This window comes from Lycium ferocissimum, unplaced genomic scaffold (genome assembly GCF_029784015.1).
Source record: "Lycium ferocissimum isolate CSIRO_LF1 unplaced genomic scaffold, AGI_CSIRO_Lferr_CH_V1 ctg1464, whole genome shotgun sequence".
Classification (NCBI taxonomy): Eukaryota; Viridiplantae; Streptophyta; class Magnoliopsida; order Solanales; family Solanaceae; genus Lycium; species Lycium ferocissimum.
The window spans coordinates 40,141-60,484 of record NW_026715571.1 but is presented as its reverse complement, the minus strand read 5'-3'; the positions used below and the strand labels follow the sequence as shown (position 1 = coordinate 60,484).

Here is a 20,344-nt window from a genome sequence, read left to right as displayed (position 1 = left end):
CAAAAAAAAAAAAAAAAAAAAAAACGTGGCTTTAAAAAAGTAAGTCTATTAAAAATATGGGTAGATTTTGTTTTAAGTCACATGGAATTTTTTCAATTTAAAAACAAGCCAAATAATTTATTTATTTTTTAAAAAAACAGTCAACGAAAATAGTACATTTATTATATACACCATTTTGTTTAATAAGGACATCTCCTCTAAATTACAAAATTGAGGGTTGTATTTGCACCTTTTTCTCAAAATCAAAGACCATGCATTAAGGACCACTTTGATCATTTTTCTCTTTCGGAACAAGACGGAAATTACGATAGGTATGCCGCTTTTTACTAGAAATCTATATTTTTCTAGTAAATCTGAGTTTTTTTTTTTTTTTTTTTTTTTTTTATCTTCTTGTTATACTTACTCTGTAGATCATTTGCTATTAATGCTTTTTGATTATCTAAAGTATTGGAGAAATGACAAGGGAAAATGTAGTTAAATTAGAGTGATTTTTTACTATTTTATCCTTCATTGTTATCTAATCATAACCTTACCCCATAATTGAGGCGTTGGTAATTTTCTAGAAACAACAATTACTACCAAGGCTAAATGAAAAAAAATTTTTTTTTTACTAACTTTGTTTGAACAACTATTTTTAGAAGACAAGTGAGGGATGGCCACATGCATAAGCACCTCCAGTGTCAACCAACACCCTTCGTTGAAAAATTACCTGGAGTAAATATGTAAAAATAATAAATTATGTATATATTCTATGGGTGGGAAAAAAAAAAAAAAAAAAAAAAAAAAACTATTTTTAGAAAGCACGACAGATACCAAATTAATCACTTTTTAAAATACACTAAGAACCATTTTCATCAAAATTTATATATTTAAGGACCAAAAAGAATCAAAACCCATGCATTAAGGACCATTTTGATCATTTTTTCTCTTTCGGTAACTGCTAATCTATTATTTCTCCTATATATTTTTTTTCTAGTAAATAAAATCTAAGGGTTCTTGATCTTCTTGTTTTATTTCAACTGTGTATATCATCTGTTAGACTGTTACTAACGTTTTGGTTCTTGATTATTCTTAAGCATGGGAGAAATGACTATGGAAAATTCAGTTAACGGAGGAATTAACGAAACACCAACAACGTCAATTCAAGAAGATATTAAGTAAGATGCGTCAACATATTGGTGTTGCTTCTGCTATATCGTACGAGCATGCTTTTGTTTTTAGAAGGAAAAAGGAACGACGTGAATGTATTGTTCTAGGTATGTATCTCATTAGATTGTTTTGCTGTTGAGTACGTACAATTAAATTGTGATACAGTTTGGATTTCGAGAGTCAAATAAGAAAATCTTTGACTGCGATTTATTCGTATGCCCTTTAAATTATTAATTATTGTGACTTATACTCCTTCCGTTTCAATTAGTTTGTCTGGTACTTGAGTTGGCACGGAGTTAAGAATGTAAAGATGACTTTTGAATCTTGTGGTATTTAAATTAAAGATATGTAAAATATACCAAAATGTCCTTTAATTTTGTGATCGTAAACATGTGATGTGGAAAGTTGGAACTAAAGAGTTGCCAAAAAAGAAAAGATCTGTGAACATATTGGTGTTGGTGCTGGTATATTGTTCGTTCATGCTTTTGTTTTGTTGTTGAGTAGTAGTTTATATTGTGGAAGTTAACCAAGTTCTTGGCGAATATGATTATTTTTAGTTTGTCTAGTACTTTATGTTCGATCATCTATCCCTGGATGAGAGTTATAATAATATGATACTCTCTCGGTTTCAATTTGTTTGTAAGTATTACTTTCCTTTTTAGTCCGTTTAAAAAAGAATGTCTCTATCCTTTTTTGGCAACTCATTAATTTCAACTTTCCACATACTTTTAAGAACAAGCTTAAATGGCATTTTGGTACATTTTACATATCTTTAGTTTAAGAACACAAGAGTAAAAAATCTTCTTTACTTTCTATCATTTGGTACATGTTAGTATATATAAAGTGGGACAACGAATTACTAGTAGTATCATCTATCATTTGTAGTTCTGTATCATTGATGCCATTCCAATCCCAAATTGTATCCTCTGTGGCTTTGTGTCTATGTTCTGTACTCAGACTCAGAGGTAGGTCATTTATATTTAAAAACAGATTTACTTTGACTTCCCATTTTCTTTTAAGGGTGTGTTTGGTATGATGGAAAATGTTTTCAACAGAAAATAAGTGATTTTCCTACTCATTTTCTTGTGTTCAGTACGCAAGTGTGAAAATATCATTTTAAGAACATTTGCATATATTCAAAGCAAAACACTATGAGGATTTGAATACGGGGTGCAACTTTTGGTGGTGGGGGAGGTGGGGTGGGGTATGGATTTAATTAGATTGTTTTGCTGTTGAGTAGTAGTATATTTTTGCAAGTTAACCTTAGTTCTTGGCTAATGTGAGAGATAATTCATGTTTCAATGAGGGTTAAATAGGGGGATGAATTAGAAGTCAGAGTAATTGATTCATAGAAATAAAAATGTGGAAAAAAAATTCATATATGGCTGTATTGCAGCAGTCCACTAGTTCTACTTTATTAAGTGATGATCCAACATCTTATTTGCATTGCACAATGCTATATAATGATAAGTACCTCTGTATCATGCAACATTTGCACTAAAATTTTGGGTGAAGCTGCTACCTTAAACATGGAAAACATGGTTGGAGAAATGTCAAAAGGAGACTGGATAAAACCATTAGTATCAAATTGTCAACATCTGAGCATATCACTCTTGAAGAATGATTCCCTAGCTTAGAATAGCTCTTGTTGGACTCAACCGGTAAAAGAAAAAAAAGAAAACTCATGTTGGAATTGGTACTTGTTCAAGGTTTAGTCTAGCTAGAATCGTGAAACAAAGAAACATCAGCAACTGAGAGTCATCTCCAGAAGTCGACCACTTTCTTCTGTGCTAGGTAACTTAGGAATTTTTGTAGATTATCAATTTTTAGATAGATAGTTTATGTACTCAAATACATCTGAATGCGTTTTAGTGAAAATTCTTGTTTTTCTTGCGACAGAACTTCAGTTTTAGTTTTCAATTGTCATTTCCAACTCTACTTTAGACTTTTAAAATCCTTATTATTCATAAAAAGAGATACAAAATATCATTAATTTTTTACATAGAGAACCTACGGTCATGATAGCATCAGTTGCATCTTTTGCTTCTTTCTGGTCTATCTCCAAAGCATGTGAATCATGTGAAAGCTGGCCTGATCACCACGGTTTATTAAAAACTTTTTTATGCAAAACGGACATGGTGTTAAGGTGTCTCTGGGAGCTATTGGATCAGTTTTGTGACTAAACAGGCATCCAAGAATCCGACCTGCCCCTGCCCTGTCCAGTTAAATCTCAAAAACCATCAGTAATTTAAGATATTGGGCAAAATGCACAAATGATCTTTGTACTTTTCACCTATAGTGATATGCTGGTAGCACTTTCAGGTGTTGGCTGGTTAAATATTCCAGCAATGATGTGAAAGGTCAATCATGTACTCCTGATGAAATTCAATAGGGTTTAGTTTTCATGAGGAAGCTAGAAACATATGAGTGGAGTAATCAGCATATTGAGGCCTTTATGAAGCAACAATCTGCTTTGTTACAAAAGGTTATGAACTGCTACTGTTAGCTGGACATTGAAGTAATGTGAAGTAGGATATCTTGTTTCTCTTTTTTGCATGGCGAGACAAAAAAAAAAAAAAAACTAATAATCTGCTGAGTTGTATGAAAAATTATTTGGAACTTTAAGAAAAACATCAAGAAATATAACAAACAATTTTTCAGTTACCAGTGAGAAAAGTGTATGCGGGTAGCTAACTTATGAAGGGAAACTGGTGAGGCTGATGCATTGAGGATCATGAGAATCAAAAAAGAAATATAGATGTACTAATGACTTTCTTCACGAAAGTTGTTTGGTTCTTTGAGCAAGATGATGATGAATTTGATTTAGATAGAAGCTATTTCATCTCTATCTCTCCTTGAATTCTTGCATGATTTCCGCCTGTCTTGCTGTTGTTAATGATTTAGCAAGTTAAATGGAGCACCTGCTTTTGGATCTTTTTTGGAATGTTTCTATTTGTTTGTATGTCTTTTTCCACTCATACTTTTACACCTGATAAATGTTCTCTGCCCCGCCTCATCCTAATTATGGACTTTCTCCCGCTTGCTGATCTTCATGATTTGGTCGAAAAGTTAATTCAAATAATCTGTAACAGTGTTTTTCTTATGAACTGAAGTTAATAGAGAATTTTGGTTGATTGGTTAATTCCGACAAGTAACTTTTATTGACTTCAGAGCCACGGCAGACAATGACGGATGTTGATACTGAGAAAAATCTGAAGTTGAAGGATGGTGAGCTACAAGGAAAGGGTAAGTGTCTTCACATAATGGACGCTCACGGGCCTTAGTTCTATACTTTTCTATTGATGAAAAATAGTGACTTCCATTTTATTTGAGTGTGTTGTAATTCAACTCTGTTTTAAGATTTCAACCTTGCATATGTTGTCATAAACTTTATCTTTACTCCCACCTCATAATTACTTTGACTGATATTTATCTGGTTTCTAAAAAATCCTTCTAATAAATTTGTTTATTTTCAATGCAGAGTCTTCCCAAGAGGTTGCACAGACCCTGACTGTCATGAAAACTGAGAAGAATACTGCAGAGAGAAGAACTATGTTCTGATAACGAAGCATGGCGATGAGCAATGTGAAGGTATTGCTTATTCTTACTATGAATGTAATGTGTATTGTACTTGAATATCCAAAGACAAATGCATGTTATTGGTTGCAGATTTAGTTGTCTTTTAGAATTCGATGATATAATAACTTCTGAGTTATTCATTTACAAAGTGTTTGCTCATCTTGGTATGGGCTTGAAGTTTCTCTCATATTGTACTAAACATATAATAGTCCTTCTATCTAAAGTAGTCATGAGACTGGGTTCATCTTTATTTCGTTTCTACTTTAATATATCATTTGACATCTTTAATTTGTTAATTTATTTTGAAGAATTTGCTTTGTAACATAATTCCAATAACTATTTATATTAATTTTCTTTCATAGATTAATTATCTGAACAATGCTAATTCTTTATAGTGCTTGTTTGTGAATATCAGAGACATTAAACGGGGATAGGAGGACCATGGCCGATAAAGGAACTGGGAAAAATGCGGCTGACAAGAAATTGAACGTTGACGAGCTACAAAGTGAAGGTATGTGGATATCTAATGTATGTTCACAGGGCTTAGTTCTATATTTTCCAATTGCTCAGTTAGTGACCTTCCAAATTTGTTGGTCTGTGCAGCAACTCAGCTCTGTCGCACAGTAATTTCTTTGACTGCTTGATCAATCCGATGTCTAAAAATCCTTGTAATGAATACTTTTTTTTTGTTCAGAGTCATTCCAGACCATGACGGACATGAAAACTGATGAGAAGAACAATGTTCTAAAAAGGAAGCATGGCAATCAGCAAGGTGTAGGTATAGCCTCCTTTCTATGGCACTATAATCTGTATGTGTTTTTGAATATCCTAAGGTGCATGCAAATATGGATACAGATTTAGGTGTCTTTAACAGTTTTATGATGCACACTAAGTTCAGAATTTTTTGTTTTACCAAGTTTTTGGTCATAATGATGTGCTTGAAATTTCTCCCAGGCCTTCTAAGTGGTCGTCGTAGGTTCATCTTAACATCTTTTTACTCTTACATATCATTTGATCTTTAATTTGAACAGTTTGCTTCAAGGCTTATGTAACACGATATCAAGAACTATTTTTTGACTTAGTAATTTTCTTTGATTTGATTGAATCTGAAATATACTACTCGATGATGCTCTTGTTTTATATATCAGAGACATTCAAAGAGGAAATAGAGACACAAAATAGTGACAGTGGAAGAACCAAACGTCATGTAGACCATGCAATTAGGATGATGAGAGCATTACATGGTTCTAATTCCGATGATGATTATGCGGTTTTCAAAAACCTTAAAGGTGGCTTCGATGATCATTTCCGCGAGTTGCTATTTGGGAGTGGTGCTATAGGATCGACAGAAGCTACAGCGGAAGGTGGAAAGAAAGGAGACTGAATGTGTCATTCAAAGTCTTGCAAAGCCCGTAATCAAAGATTTGGAACTGACATTCTTTGGTTCTGATACTGAGTATGACCCCTCTGACGACCTTGATATTAAGACTGGCAAAATCTTGGAACGCATGGAGTATACTCCATGCGCGAGTTGTTTCATCTGCACCTTGCTGAAGAATCAGAGAAAGATAAAATGGCGAGTAATGGCGCTGATCTGAAAAGGAGAGAGACGGAGAACATCACTGATTGTGACGTAAAGAGTAGCCTGGAAAAGGAGGAAGGAGGCAAGAGTGAAGCATAGAAGTTGGAAAGAGATCCTTAGGCCTTTTTACAGTATGCAAATAAAGTAGTGAAGAACCAATTGTTTTGTACTTAATTTTGCTTTAGTATTCTTGCACTAGAATGCTTAGATAATCAAGTACAGTCACCTTGTGACAATGCATTAGTTTTTAGCCATCAATTTCAGTACACCCCTTAGCCTAATATTTTCACCATTTTCCACTCTTTTCTCAAAGCTCACTCAACTGTTATTTGTTTTTTGATATTCTTTTTTTGTCTTTTTGGTTTCCTACCCGGCATTCAGTACCCAAGTAGGGCCTGATTAAATCTAGATTCATGCAGGGAAATCCTGCTATTGGGGCTAAAGCGCTTTCTGAAAAAGGGTACTTCATACCTAAGGCTCGAACCTCGATTTCTGATTAAGGATGAATGAGTACTTACCGCTCCATCCCAATCATTATTGGTTGTTCATTTTGATTATTTTGCCTGTCTAAGCCCATCCACTCTCCGAATTATACATTTTTTTCTCCATGCATTTTGAATTACTATTGAACACCATTGCATGGAAGAGAATGTTTCCTGCTTTACCAATTCTCTGTTTCTGCCTATTAGATTAGTAATTATGTGCACATCATTTAGGGAAAATCTTTTTTGGTTGTTTAATTGATTAGTTGTTCCTATTTTTCTTACAGTTCCAGATTTAATTTTTGATGTTCTTAATTAGTTGGGTTCTTAGAAAAGTGAGAGATACTCAACCATCTAGTTTCTACATGGTGTTGAGCCATGAAACTGCTGCAAACAATCAATTTCCACTTGTACTTTAATTAATTGAAAGTTAAATGAGATTAACTCGGTATCGTAAGGATCATAATCGTATTTAAATTTTATGGAATCTATAGATTTTTTAGCATTGAACCCATTATATTTTAAAGTTAGGATATCTATTATTTATTATAATTTTAATAATTTTTTACATATAAATTTAGATTCCGCATCCAAAGTTTGGGGTTCAGTTGAACCCCAACCTTATTGGCTACATACGCCTCTGATCATAATAATGGAGGGACTAAAAATGCAATTTTCTCTTATTTTTGTAAGACCATAGTAGTGATTAATTACCAAATAAATATAAACAGAATCTTGAGTTATAATTGAGATACACATATATATTAATCAACTTCGTTATGGCTATAGTTGTAGTCAACGTTTAAGCTTGCTATCAACTTTCACTCTCATCAATTATCAATCACTTATCTACTCGCAATTAGGATTCAAGACTTATGATTTTTGAATTTAGGCCAAGCCACTAATTTTTCGAGCTATAATCAATTACTGTAAAGTTTAATTCTAATAGTCTGCTACTTGTACAAATTTAAGAGAGATCTCGAAGGCTCGAAACTTTTTGCTAGCTTTGAAACATCGGCCAAAGGATAGAAGAAGACTAAACATTTACTGTACAATTCCATCCTCCAAATACCTTTTTTGGGCTTCAATTAATACATTTTTTTTTTATTTTATTATTTCAACCAAATATTGGCCTATATGCCTATTGAAAGTGGAAGTTACCAAAATTTATCGGAAAAAAGGTCAATAAAAAATAGTTTAAATTTAAACTCATCTATATTTCAGTCTAACTACCCATCCCATTATACTTTTACGTATTTCGAATAAAATTTATGCTTAAACACAATTTCAACTTTTAAGTACAGGGGATATTAATAGCTCAATTAGTTGGCTACTTACTTTTTTGGTCACCGATCAATTTCTCGCTTTGTAATTTCCTTCCCTTACCTCTATGTAATAAAATTTTAAAGAAAATTTCAAATACCTTTTTCAATTCCAACACTAAGAGCCCGTTTGGATTAGCTGAAAAAAAGTGACTTTTAAGCATAAGTGCTGAAAGTTATTTTATAAATAAATAGTTACTTGTTTGGTTAAAAGTACTTAAAGGGGTTTTAGAAGTAAGGGTAGTATTAGAATTAACAGAAAATATATGGGATAAAAGGGTAAAATTATTGGTCAAACTAAAATAGCTTTTAAACTAAAAAAATAAGTTGGGGTTGTGCAACTTCTTGATTTTGACTTATTTTAAACATTTTAAACTTATTTTAAACATTTTTAATTTAATTTAAATTATTTTTTATTTTTAAACTAAAAAAAGTAAATCTGTAAAAAAGTTAAAAATAACTTATTTTAAACTTAATTTATGATCAACTTAAAAAAAATTAAAAATGAATGTTTTGTCCGACAACTCTAAATACTCTTTTTCCTCCGACTAAATAAAAAAAGAAAAGAAGTGTTATTTTTTTTCCAAAAAAGAAAAAAAGAAATTCCTCTTAGATATCTCCTGTTCCACACGGATTCTTTTTTTCACCATTATAGAGAAACAAAAAGAGCCGTCACTGTGTGTTTCTTTCTTTACATAAAGAAATCAACTCAAACAGATCTGAAAAACCCAAAATATTTACTGTGTCACAGTAAATATGAGTAGCAGAGGAGGTAAAAACAGTAACAATAATGGAGGAATTCCAATTGGTTCAAAAAAGATGATACAAAACTTAAAGGAAATAGTAAATTGTCCTGAAGCTGAGATCTATGCTATGCTTAAAGAATGTAATATGGACCCTAATGAAGCTGTTAATAGGCTTCTTACTCAAGGTCTGTTTTAAACTCTTTTTTTGGCTATTTTTTGTAATTAATTTGTGGGTATTAAAAATTCTTTGGTTATTAGCTTTGTGTGCATGTAATTTTAGCTGTTAATAGGCTTCTTACTCAAGGTCTGTTTAACTCTTTTTTGGCTATTTTTTGTAATTTAGTTTGTGGGTGTTAAAGATTCTTTGGTTATTAGCTTTGTGTGCATGCAATTTTAGCTGTTAATAGGCTTCTTACTCAAGGTCTGTTTTAAACTCTTTTTTGGCTATTTTTTGTAATTTAGTTTGTGGGTGTTAAAGATTCTTTGGTTATTAGCTTTGTGTGCATGCAGTTTTTCAAATTTCAGATTATATACTAGGCTTATTACTCAAGGTCCCTTTAAGCTATAAACCCTTAAAGCTGAGATTATTTTGGTTATTTTTTGTAATTAATTTATGGGTATTGGGATTTTTTGGTTTCTTACTCAAGGTCTGTTTTAACCATTATAAACCCTTTAAAGTTAGCTCTTTTTTTTTTTTTGGTTATTTTGAGTAATTAGTTTCAGTTTTCTGAGGATTATAGAGTACCCTAATGAAGCCCTATAAAGCCTTTAAATTGAACCTTTTTTTTTTTTTTTGGCTTTAGGGCACTAGTTTTATTGAGCCGCCCTTGAAATTGTTCACTGTCTGCAATTATGGGTATTTTTTGGTTCTTTAGTGTTGTGTGCATGCAATTTTTCAAATTACAGATTATATAGTACCTTAATGAAGTTCTCAAGGTCAGTTTGAAGCTATAAACCATTAAAGCTGAACTCTTTTTGGGTTCTTTTTCGTAATTAATATCTAGGTATTGGGGATTCTTTGGTTATTTAGTTTTGTGTGCATGCAATTTTTCAAATTTCATATTATATAGTAGGCTTATTACTCAAGGTCCCTTTAAACTATAAACCCTTAAAGCTGAGCTCTTTTTTGTAATTAATTTTTGGGTATTAGGGAAAATTTGGCTATTTAGTATTGTGTGGATGCAATTTTTCAGTTTTCAGATTATATAGTTAGTACCCTAATGAAGCCGTCAATAGGCTTCCCTTTAATTATAAACCCTTAAAGCTGAAGTCTTTTTTGTAATTAATTTCTGGGTGTTGGGGATTTTTCGGTTCTTTAGTGTTGTGTGCATGTGTTTTTGCAGTTTTTGTATTATATAGCACAATGAAGCAGTCAATAGGCTACTTTTAAGCTATAAACCCTTTAAACTAAGCTCTTTCTTGTAATTAATCTCTGGGTATTAGGTAAAGTTTGGTTCTTTAGTGTTGTGTGCGTGCTATTTTTTGGTCTTTTGATTATATAGGCTTCTTACTCAAGGTCCGTTTGAACTATGAACCCTTAAAGCTGAACTCTTTTTTGGTTCTTTTTTAGTATTTAGTTTCTGGATATTGGGGATTATTTTTTTGGTAACTTTAGTTTTGTGTGCTTGCAATTTAGTTTTCAGATTATATTGCAAAGAAATGGCTTTTCCAGTTATCTTCTGTTGTCATTCTAAATAACATGATCGAGAATTGTAGCAACAATTATGTTCAAAATTTATTGTTCGTTTGAATACAGAGAGAGAGAGAGACGAAGGTATGGGTTGTAAGAATATGGATAAAGCAAAGAAGAATGAAGTATTTCCCTTTTTATGCTTTGCAAATTTCTATCTTTGTTTCGGAGAATGGTGTCCTGTGTCTGTGTTTAATGCTCTTTTTATTCAAGCTTTGTCTAAGAAAACAAAATTAATCTAATGGATTGTGTAGATGTGAAATTTCCTGTTTGTAATGCGTTGTAACTTTTATTAGTAGACATACTCATTTGGTCAGCTTTATTTTTTGGTGTACATTGTGTTCGGCCTGATCCTTGAGTCATCTTTATGTTTCATGGACCTTGTGGTATTTCAGTTTGAGATGACTACCTTTTCACTTGTATTTTCTTTGGTATTTGTGGATTGCCAATCTAAATGTTGATGTAGGTACTAAATGTTTTGGAGGGAATAGAAGATGTTTTGATGGTATCACAACTAATCATGTCCTTAAAACCAAGTATTTTAAGGATATATAGTCTAACTGTTACCATTCTTAAAAAAAACCAAGTGTTTAATAAACCTGTTTTGCTGGTCAAACCAGGCACATGTAGCTAGTTGTGAACTTTTTTTGGATTGTATCTGCTCCCTAATGTTAATGTAAACTGTTGTATATGAGCTGATACATCTCTATAATGTAATTTTTGCTGTGCATCTACTTGATGCCTTTTGAAAAATCTTTTACTTCATCAAAAAAAAACATAGGAACTAAATATAGCTATTTGTGAGCCATTACGACTTTGTACTCACCAGTCAGATGGGAGGTGGAATTTTGATACTATTTGTAAAATGCCATACTTGTAACATTATTTAGAACTTACCTTCAGATAGCATAGGCTGCCTTTGGAAACAAGGTTTAAGCAAGAAACAAGTGTTGGGATCTGAAAAAGCTTCAGATTGATTCTGCTGGTGATTTTAGCACTATTATATGCCTAAGCTGCATAAATTTTGAATTTCTGTTGCTAATCATGTTCTCCCTATGCTTTCACTATTTTATACTGTGACAGTTAATTGAAGTGATATCTTTGTAGTTATCTTGCTAAAAATGCAGTTAATATTTTGTCAATAATTCCCTGCTTGAATAGGTTGATATTTCTTACCCCTTCTAATTGAGTTTGTTTATTGACTAGATACTTTTCATGAGGTGAAGAGCAAACGAGAGAAGCGAAAAGAGGTACATAATCATTACTAAAACATAAATTCCAAAACCAATTTATTTCTAGAATTTTTTGAACTTTATATCTATAAAGTCATGTTTTCTATATTCTTGATGTTCCAAGTTCTTTTTTTATTTGATATACATTGGTGCAATCCTGAGGGCCCTTCATTACACACTCCACTTGATATGTAACTATGTTTCAATGACCTTGAAATGTTTCAACGACCTTGAAAAGGTGCTTTAATTGGATTGTTATGTTGGTTTCTCAAATTGCTTTTCATATTTATAACTTTACTTCTATTCATCTTTGGTTCAGAGTAAGGATACAACTGAATCTAGGTCCTGGACTACTAGTAGCACTCCAAGCCGTGGCAGTAGGGCTGGTGGGGAACGATATGTTGGGCGTGGTGGATCAGGTATGTGCATGTTAATGCACAATTTTAAGAAAATGAAAAATGGTCCCTTATGTTTGAGGGTAGGTTCAAAATAGTCCCTTAAGTATGCACTGAACAGTTTGGGCCCTTTAAGTTTGTCAAACATAAGGGACCATTTTTGTCAAACTATTGAACCTACCCTCAAACATAAGGGACCATTTTTGTCATTTTCTCGCATAATTTCTTCAAGAGAGATTAGATTGAGTTGTGTAAGTCATGTTATCTGATATTGGGTTATTTTGATTTATAACCATCTCTGACAGAGTCTACCAAGCCCGCTCCTGCTTACAGGAAGGAGAGTGGATCACGTACGAACAACTTCTCTTCAACCCCTTTAATTGCAGGAAGTAATACAGATAGGAGAACAACTGCCATCAGGTTAGTACTGTTGTCTTGTCAGAGGGTTTAGGTTCTGTCAGGTTAGTACTGTAGGTGGTAACAGTGTAATAATCCTTCGAACCCCTACTGTATGGTTCATTATTAGCTTGTTTGGCCAAGCTTCCAAAATCTGCTTATTTGAAAAATGCTTTTCAAAAAAGTACTCTTGGAGAGTAGCAATTTGTGTTTGGCTAATTAATTTGAAAAGCATTTTTGCTAATATTGGAGCAGTACTTTGTGCTTGGCCAATATTCCAAAAGTACTTCTGCTTCTACTCAAAAGCACTTATTTGTTCTCTAAAAGCTTTGAACAAACACGTCAACTTTCTAAAATAAGCACTTATTGAAAAAAATAAGCACTTTTGGCTTCTCAGAAGCTTGGCCAAACAAGCTCTTAGTTTGTCAATGTCTCTTTTCCACTAGAGAGAAGCTATTATCATAATCAAGCTGTAATTGAACAACCAAATTTAATTTGCGGTAACTATTTTGAATTGCCGGATCAAATTACTAATTTGAATGTAGTTATCAAAGAAAACAAATATTCCGGATCAAATTACTAATTTGAATATACTTATCAAACAAAACAAATATTAAGTTGAATATTCTCGTCACTATTTGTTGTTTCTTGTACTTTGATTATCGTATTATTTTGTAGTAGTTACTGCTTCTTTGTTTTTCAGCCAGCTTTCTTTTTCATGCTTTTTACAGTATTTTCCATATCTTTTTTTACTGCTTTGAACTGCTTGTCCTTGAGCCGAGGGTATACTGGAAACAGCCTCCCTACCTCTCAAGGTAGGGGTAAGGTCTGCGTACACTCTACCCTCCCCAGACCCGCTATGTGGGATTTCACTGGTTATGTTGTTGTTACTATCCTTTTAACCATGCATGTTAAGTTATTCAGGGATTACATGTATTCATATGTGCAGAGGGAGCGTGTTATTTGAGATCTTTCACTTGTTTTTAAATTTCCTTTTTATGCTTTGAATGGTGTTGCAGTGATTCTACTGGAAACGAAAGTAAAAGATTGGCACCAGCAGCAGTTGATGGTTATTCAGCTGCTTCACAGCCTTCTTCTGGATATCAACCTACTTGGGGCGGGGTGCCAGGTCAAGTATCAATGGCTGATATTGTCAAGATGGGTAGGCCACAAAGTAAAGTGCCTAGTGTGGCCAATAAATCTCACCATACTGTTGGTGAGGTACATCAGGAACAAAGGGATTATTCATCTGCGAATGATGAATGGCCTTCAATTGAGCAGCCATCAGCTGCTAGCCAGCCTGCTGTCTCGGTTTCATGGCCTTCAATTGAGCAGCCACCAGCTGCTAGCCAGCCTGCTGTCTCGGTTTCATGGCCTTCAATTGAGCAGCCATCAGCTGCTAGCCAGCCTGCTGTCTCGGTTTCCGTGTCGCATCCTGAGCTGTCTAACATGTCTTTTGACAGAATTGATCATCAAACTCAGATGGACGAGGCTCAAGAGGCAGATGACAGTGTGTCTAATGAAGACATTGGTTCTCTTTCCAGTAGAAAGTTGCAGGAGGATAATGCGGATAGTGCTTCTCTCTATGACAATGACCTCTACGGATATCAGCACCAGAATCACACTTTTGACAATCCACAAGGTGAATAGATGTGGAAGTTTTGTTTTGGCATGAGATATGCATATCTAGGATGTCACAACTGCATTCCTAAAACAAAAATGTCGAGATCTACTTCTAGCATGCCATATTAAATAACCTTATAGTAATAAAGTAGACCCGCCAAATCAATTCCAGAGACTCGATGCTAAAGCGCCAACCAATACCAACTCAGTTAAACTAATAGCTTGTTTGGCCAAGCTTCCAGAATCTGCTTATTTGGAAAAGTGCTTTTGGAAAAGTACTTCTGTTGAGTAGCAGTTTGTGTTTGGCTAACCAATTTGAAAAGCACTTTTCCCAATATTAGAGCAGTACCTTGTGCTTGACCAATGTTCTAAAACTGCTTTTGGGGAAAAATATTTTTTTTAGCTTGTGAAAAAACAACTCCTGCTACTACTCAAAAACACTTATTTTTCCACTAAAAACTTGGACAAACACCTGAACTTTCTAAAATAAGCTCTTTTTGAAAAAAATCAGTGCTTCCCAGAAGCTTGGGCAAAGAGGCAATAAGCTTTATCAAGAAAAGTAGCATCTCTAGTAAGCTGTTGCAACTTGTACTTTTAAGTAAATATTATTCCTTGGTACAACAGTAGTTTTGTTTCTTAAATGTTTTAAAGTACTACCCTCCCTCGTTTATATAAGAATGTTCTTTTATCTTGTGGCAGTTGAAGATGTTAATGTCTCAGTTTCATCAGTTGCTGAAAACTTGCAACAACTAAATGTAAAGGATGATCGGGCTTTACCGTCTGATATGGATGGTCCATCCGTTGTGATTCCAGACCATCTTCAAGTTCAAACAGCTGACCTTTCTCACCTAAGTTTTGGTAGCTTTGGTGGTGTGTCCTTTTCTGGATCACTGGCCTCTGCCCCTGTGAAAACTAGCTTGGAAGATTCATCCAAAGACGCAGATAGTTCTTCAGTTGGGCATTTGGGCACCAGGTTTACCTTCTTTTAAGTTGGATGTTTCCTTAGTTTGCTGATTTGCTAATTTAAGAGCCTGTTTGGATTAGCTGATAAAATTTAAGTGTTGAAAAGCATTTTAAAGTGCTGAAACTGATTTTATAAATAAGCAGTTACGTGTTTGGATGAAATCGTTGAAACTTTTAATAAGTAGTTGATGTGTTTGATAAAAAATTGCTCATAAGCATTGAGCTGTTCTTTTGTTATAATGACTAAAGAACCCTTAAAAATTTTGCAAAAATAAATTTTAAAGTATCCGTGTAAAGAAAAGGAGGAACGATGGGTACAAATTGAAGAGGAAGTTAGGATTTTGTTTTGGGAAAGATATTTTGAGAAAGATATTTTGAGAATATTAATACTTGGTCAAACAAAAAGTGCTTATAAGCTGAAAAACCATAAGTTGGGGATAACCAACTTATGGCTTTTGGCTGATTTTGACTTGTAAGCACTTTGGTGTTTATCAAACGCGTAGATAAGCTAAAAAGTGCTTATTAGCCAGTTTGGCTAGCTTATAAGCTTTGCCAAACACCCTCTGATTTGCATATATTGCAGAAGTTGTGTGTTATGATACGCTAATTGAAAACTCTGTTCAACTCTTTCTCGACGTGGACAATGATGTCAAAAAGTTTTTCAATCAATTTTTTTTCACGTAGGTATATCTTCTTTATCGGTTGCTTATACATTCTCATTTTATAAATAAATGACGTCAATTGAATATCCTTGCATCAAACTCGTTTTGTTTTACTAATTCGGTTTTCAAGAATTGTTCCATATTTTAGTCAATCAAATAGTAATGTTAGCCTGCAACTCTCTTTCATTAATGAAATCTTTGTTTATACTAAAATGATAATGGTGCAGTAGTAAATACACAATGTTCTCTGTCATTATTTGAAACTTAGATGCCTTTACTAGAAATAATTTTTCTTGTATAGATATATAAAAGGCTAGTTCTTTAATTAGCTTCTTACATTATTTTACAGGGCCGGTGAATACTATGGTGATGAGACTCTCAGAAATGAGTCCGATAATAATTTATTCCATAGAAATAATGCAAGTCCTGGAAATTATGAATTGCCAGCTGCTTCACAACCAGAATCTCTGAAAGCAGAAACTAGCGATGGACATTATTCATATCCGTCCTCTGCTGCTGGCTATTCATACGAAAGTGCTCAACAATTAAATGCAGCATTTAGTCAGCCACAGACTAGTTCTCATATGCAAAATCTTGCTCCTTATTCCAATGAGACAGTAAGAATACTTTTCTGCCTTTTGTTCAGGATATATTGTTTTGTGTACTCTCCTTGGGATGAACTACCTGTTGTTAGCTTTGCAAAAGACTTCCCAATTGTTAAAACTTCGATAATATTACATTTCCAAGTTTGAAATGACTTTAGTCTAACGGTGTGTTCGGTATGAAAGAAAATATTTTTTTGGAAAATGTTATCCAGGAAAATAAGTGGGTTTCTTATTTGTTTTCTTGTGTTTGGTATATAAGCAAAACATATTATCCTAAAAGCATTTGTATATAATCTAGACAAATCCTATAGGAGGTGGGGGTGGGGGGTAGGGGTGTGGAGATGTGGGGCTATGGGGGTGGGGTGAAGATGAAGTGTGTTGGAGGGTGGGGAAGACACAACCAATGTGGAATGCCACTTGCAGAACTTGTTTTATCTACTTCCACTAAGGAAATCATTATTTTTAAGGAACTTGTTTTCCTAGAGAAAATGTTTTTCAAAAATTCTAACCAACCGAACATGGGAAAATTGGAAAGAAAATGTTTTCCTCCATACCAAACAACTTATTCTGTGAATGAGACAAGGAAAACGCTGCAGCAGGAGTTTCAGAGCTGGTAATTGCTATTCTGTTAATTTTTGAGTTATATGAGTGGTGTCAAGACAAGGCATGGCTGCACCGCGAGTTGCAGAGTTGGTAACTGCTTTTCTGTATATTTGAGTGACGAGTGGCGTCTAATATGGAGCGTAGTTGGCTTTGTATTCTGCCACTATCTGATTGTATAGGCTTTCTTTTCCAGTGGAGGGATGCATATATAAGCAAAGTTTTAGCATGGTTCTAGGGACCTCTTCTGGTTAGGTGGTCATTGGCGCTTGAGTGCTTTGGTATATGTTCCACATTAGAAGAAAAGACTTTGTATAGCTACGAGTCCCAAGCAGTAGCTAAGCTACTCTTTTTTTTTTTTTTTTTTTTTGTTGTTGTTGAAACTGGAACTATTCTAAGTAGCTAAACTATTTGTGAACTTTGTATAGCGAATAAGTGCCTGCTTGGTGCTCTTTGATGAACAATATCTTAGCCAAAAAAAAGATGTTCCAAGTAGCTGAATATCTGTACTGCCCCCAACAGAACAGTAAAGAAGCATGTCACTTGTCCACCAAAAAAAAAAAAAAAAAAAAAAAAAAAGAAGAGAGTTACTACAGAAGCATGCCAACCTGATCTGAGTTACCATTATTTGCTAGAGCATAATATCCGTGTTTGCCTAATTTGCTCTCTTGCTATTTTTGTTTGAGTAGGTCTACACAAATTCTTTGCAGAGTAACTTGTTGGCTGCTAACATTCATCCTGGTCGAGAGTCTGAGCTTTCATATTCCCCGTTTTCAACAACACAAGCAATGCCCACACAATATGGCAACTCAATTTCATCTATCAGTGGTTCAACAACTTCCATGCCTGAGGTAATGTTTCTGCATGTCTAATGAACGTTGCACATTACATTTCTATTTCCTGATGATGTGCTCCTGATATATCAGTTTGTTACTGTATTTTGTGCTAACTCATGCTTGTATAATAAGAACAAATATGTGGTTTCCTACTTATTTAGAATCGATTATTCTCGTAGAGAGAAAATGACAAAAATGGTCCCTTATGTATGATGGTAGGTTCAAAAGAGTCCCTTAAGTATGCTTTGAACATTTTGTCCTTTAAGTTTGTCAAAAGTTAAACACTATTGTTACCTTCTCCAAAAAAAAAAAAAAAAAAAAAAAAAAAGGAGAGAAGAAAAGAAGAAGAAAGTTAACACTTTTAGTCTTCGTCAAATATTTAATTAACTAGTGTAAAAGAATTTCCACGTGCTTGGCCCATGAAAAAAAGAATCAGACCCGCACGTGAGGGAGCATGTTGAGAATATAATTAAGAAAATAAAAGCATGCCCTCTCTAACAGCTTAAGCTTTTAGAAAGATGGTCACACATTTCAACATCCCCTTTCAGAGTTGGTGAATAATTTTTCTCCCTTCTCTCTTGTTTTAATGGTATGTAATAGTTGATTGTGTTCGTCTTTCCTGCAGGCTTTGAAGACCGTTGGTTTTTCATCAGGAGCACAGCCTACTCAGCAGATGCTTTCTGGAACTAATGTCGCCACGGGACCCACAGTACCTCAACATCTAGCCGTACACCCGTATTCTCAACCAACGGTTCCTCTAGGAGGACCATTTGCCAACATGATAAGTTACCCCTTTATGCATCAGAATTATCCATATATGCCATCTGCATTCCAACAAGCGTTTCCTGGTAACAGCACTTATCATCAGTCGCTTGCAGCAATGCTTCCCCAATATAAGAATACCGTTTCCGCGAGCAGCTTGCCTCAGTCTGCCAGTGTTCCTTCTGGATATGGTGCTTTTGGAAATACAAATACTATCCCTGGGAACTTCCCGATCAACCCCCCTGCTGCTCCTTCTGGCACTAACTTAAGTTACGATGATTTATTAAGCTCTCAGTACAAGGATACCAATCATTTGATGTCTCTTCAGCAGGTAACATGTTCTTTTTGCAAGTACATCTGTTCCTACTGAATTCTCTCTCCAAGAAATTGAATGTCATCAATATGTCAAACGGCCATTTTGATAGCTACTGTTTTTGTTTGGTCAATTAGAGAAAACGAAAAAAGTGGTCCCTTATCTTTGATAGTGGGTTTAAATAGTCCCTTAAGTATCATTTGAGCAGTTTTGGTCCTTTAAGTTTGCCAAAAATGAGCACTTTTGGTGTCCATAAGATATTTACCCAACTCCGGTTGTTAACAATGAAAATATAAAATATTTAACGGGAACCCACATTTGGAAGTTAAGTTTTGTAGTGTTTGTTATTTTTGGTCAATTTCAGGAGTCTGGTGCAACTTTTGAGGTGCAATTTCTATATTTTTGGTCGATTTTTTTGTGTGGTAGGTGTAGTTATGTATGTTGCGGTTTCTGAAATTTTGACCCCAAAATTTCTAGTGTTGGTTAAATTCTTCTTTCACAAGTTTGATCAATATTTAACGGAGACCAAAAGTGCTCACTTTTTCGCTAACTTAAGGGACCAAATTTGCCCTGTTGATACTTAGGGGACTAATTTCAACCTTCTACCAAAGATGAAGGACCATTTTTGTCATTTTCTCGGTCAATTACATATATCAAGATCCACCTTGGTGGTTGGCACAAAACTTTAGAAATGCACTGTAATTTCAATTTTGTCACTGGCTCTATCTGCCATGTGCGTCGCTTTATTTGACAATCCTGTTTCCGTCCTCTTTCAGAATGAGAACTCGGCTTTATGGCTTCATGGACATGGTTCAAGAACAATGCCAGCTGTTCCTGCCAACACATATTATGGCTTTCAGGGACAAAATCGTCAACAGCCGTCACAGAGCTATGGATCTTTGGGGGGCTACCCGCAGCATTTCTACAATTCTCAGGCTGGTATCTCATTGGATCAACAACAGCAACAACAAAACCTTCGGGATGGATCGTTGGCGGGCCCACAAGTCCAGCCGAAGCAGTCTCAACAACAGATATGGCAAAACAGCTACTAATCTTTACTGCCTCCTCGTTTTTCCGGGGTCTTGTAATGAGTGTGTGATAGTGGCCTTTCGAGCTGTTTCTGTGGAAATAACCATCGTTCACGATCCCTGAAGAGACTTGACTGGCTGCTGCCCTATGCCACGAGGCTGTACGTTTACGTGTTTATCTCAGAGTTAAATGTAACGTAGGAATGTCTGTGTTAACGCAGTGCTAGTGGTCTCGTCTGTGTTTTCTTTTTAACTCTTATTAACACGGTTAACCCCCTTTTCACCGTTTTTAATCTATAGTTAGAAGTTGTGTTCTGTTTCCCACTGGTAATATATTTCTCAAGTATCTGTTTTCTACTTTCTTGCCCAGTTTAGCCCT

General features: G+C 34.5%; 1 protein-coding gene across 1 annotated transcript; it reads left to right on the top strand.

Annotated features, from left to right (window-relative positions):
* The first annotated feature begins 8,753 nt into the window (after positions 1-8,753).
* LOC132042318 (altered inheritance of mitochondria protein 3-like) lies at positions 8,754-20,322 on the top strand. Its single transcript, XM_059432902.1, has 10 exons — positions 8,754-9,045; positions 11,757-11,800; positions 12,102-12,201; positions 12,483-12,597; positions 13,593-14,215; positions 14,896-15,169; positions 16,171-16,438; positions 17,716-17,877; positions 18,488-18,955; positions 19,714-20,322. The coding sequence occupies exons 1-10, from the start codon at positions 8,871-8,873 to the stop codon at positions 19,987-19,989; spliced, it is 2,505 nt and encodes an 834-aa protein (XP_059288885.1). The 5' UTR covers positions 8,754-8,870; the 3' UTR covers positions 19,990-20,322.
* The last annotated feature ends 22 nt before the right edge of the window (positions 20,323-20,344 follow it).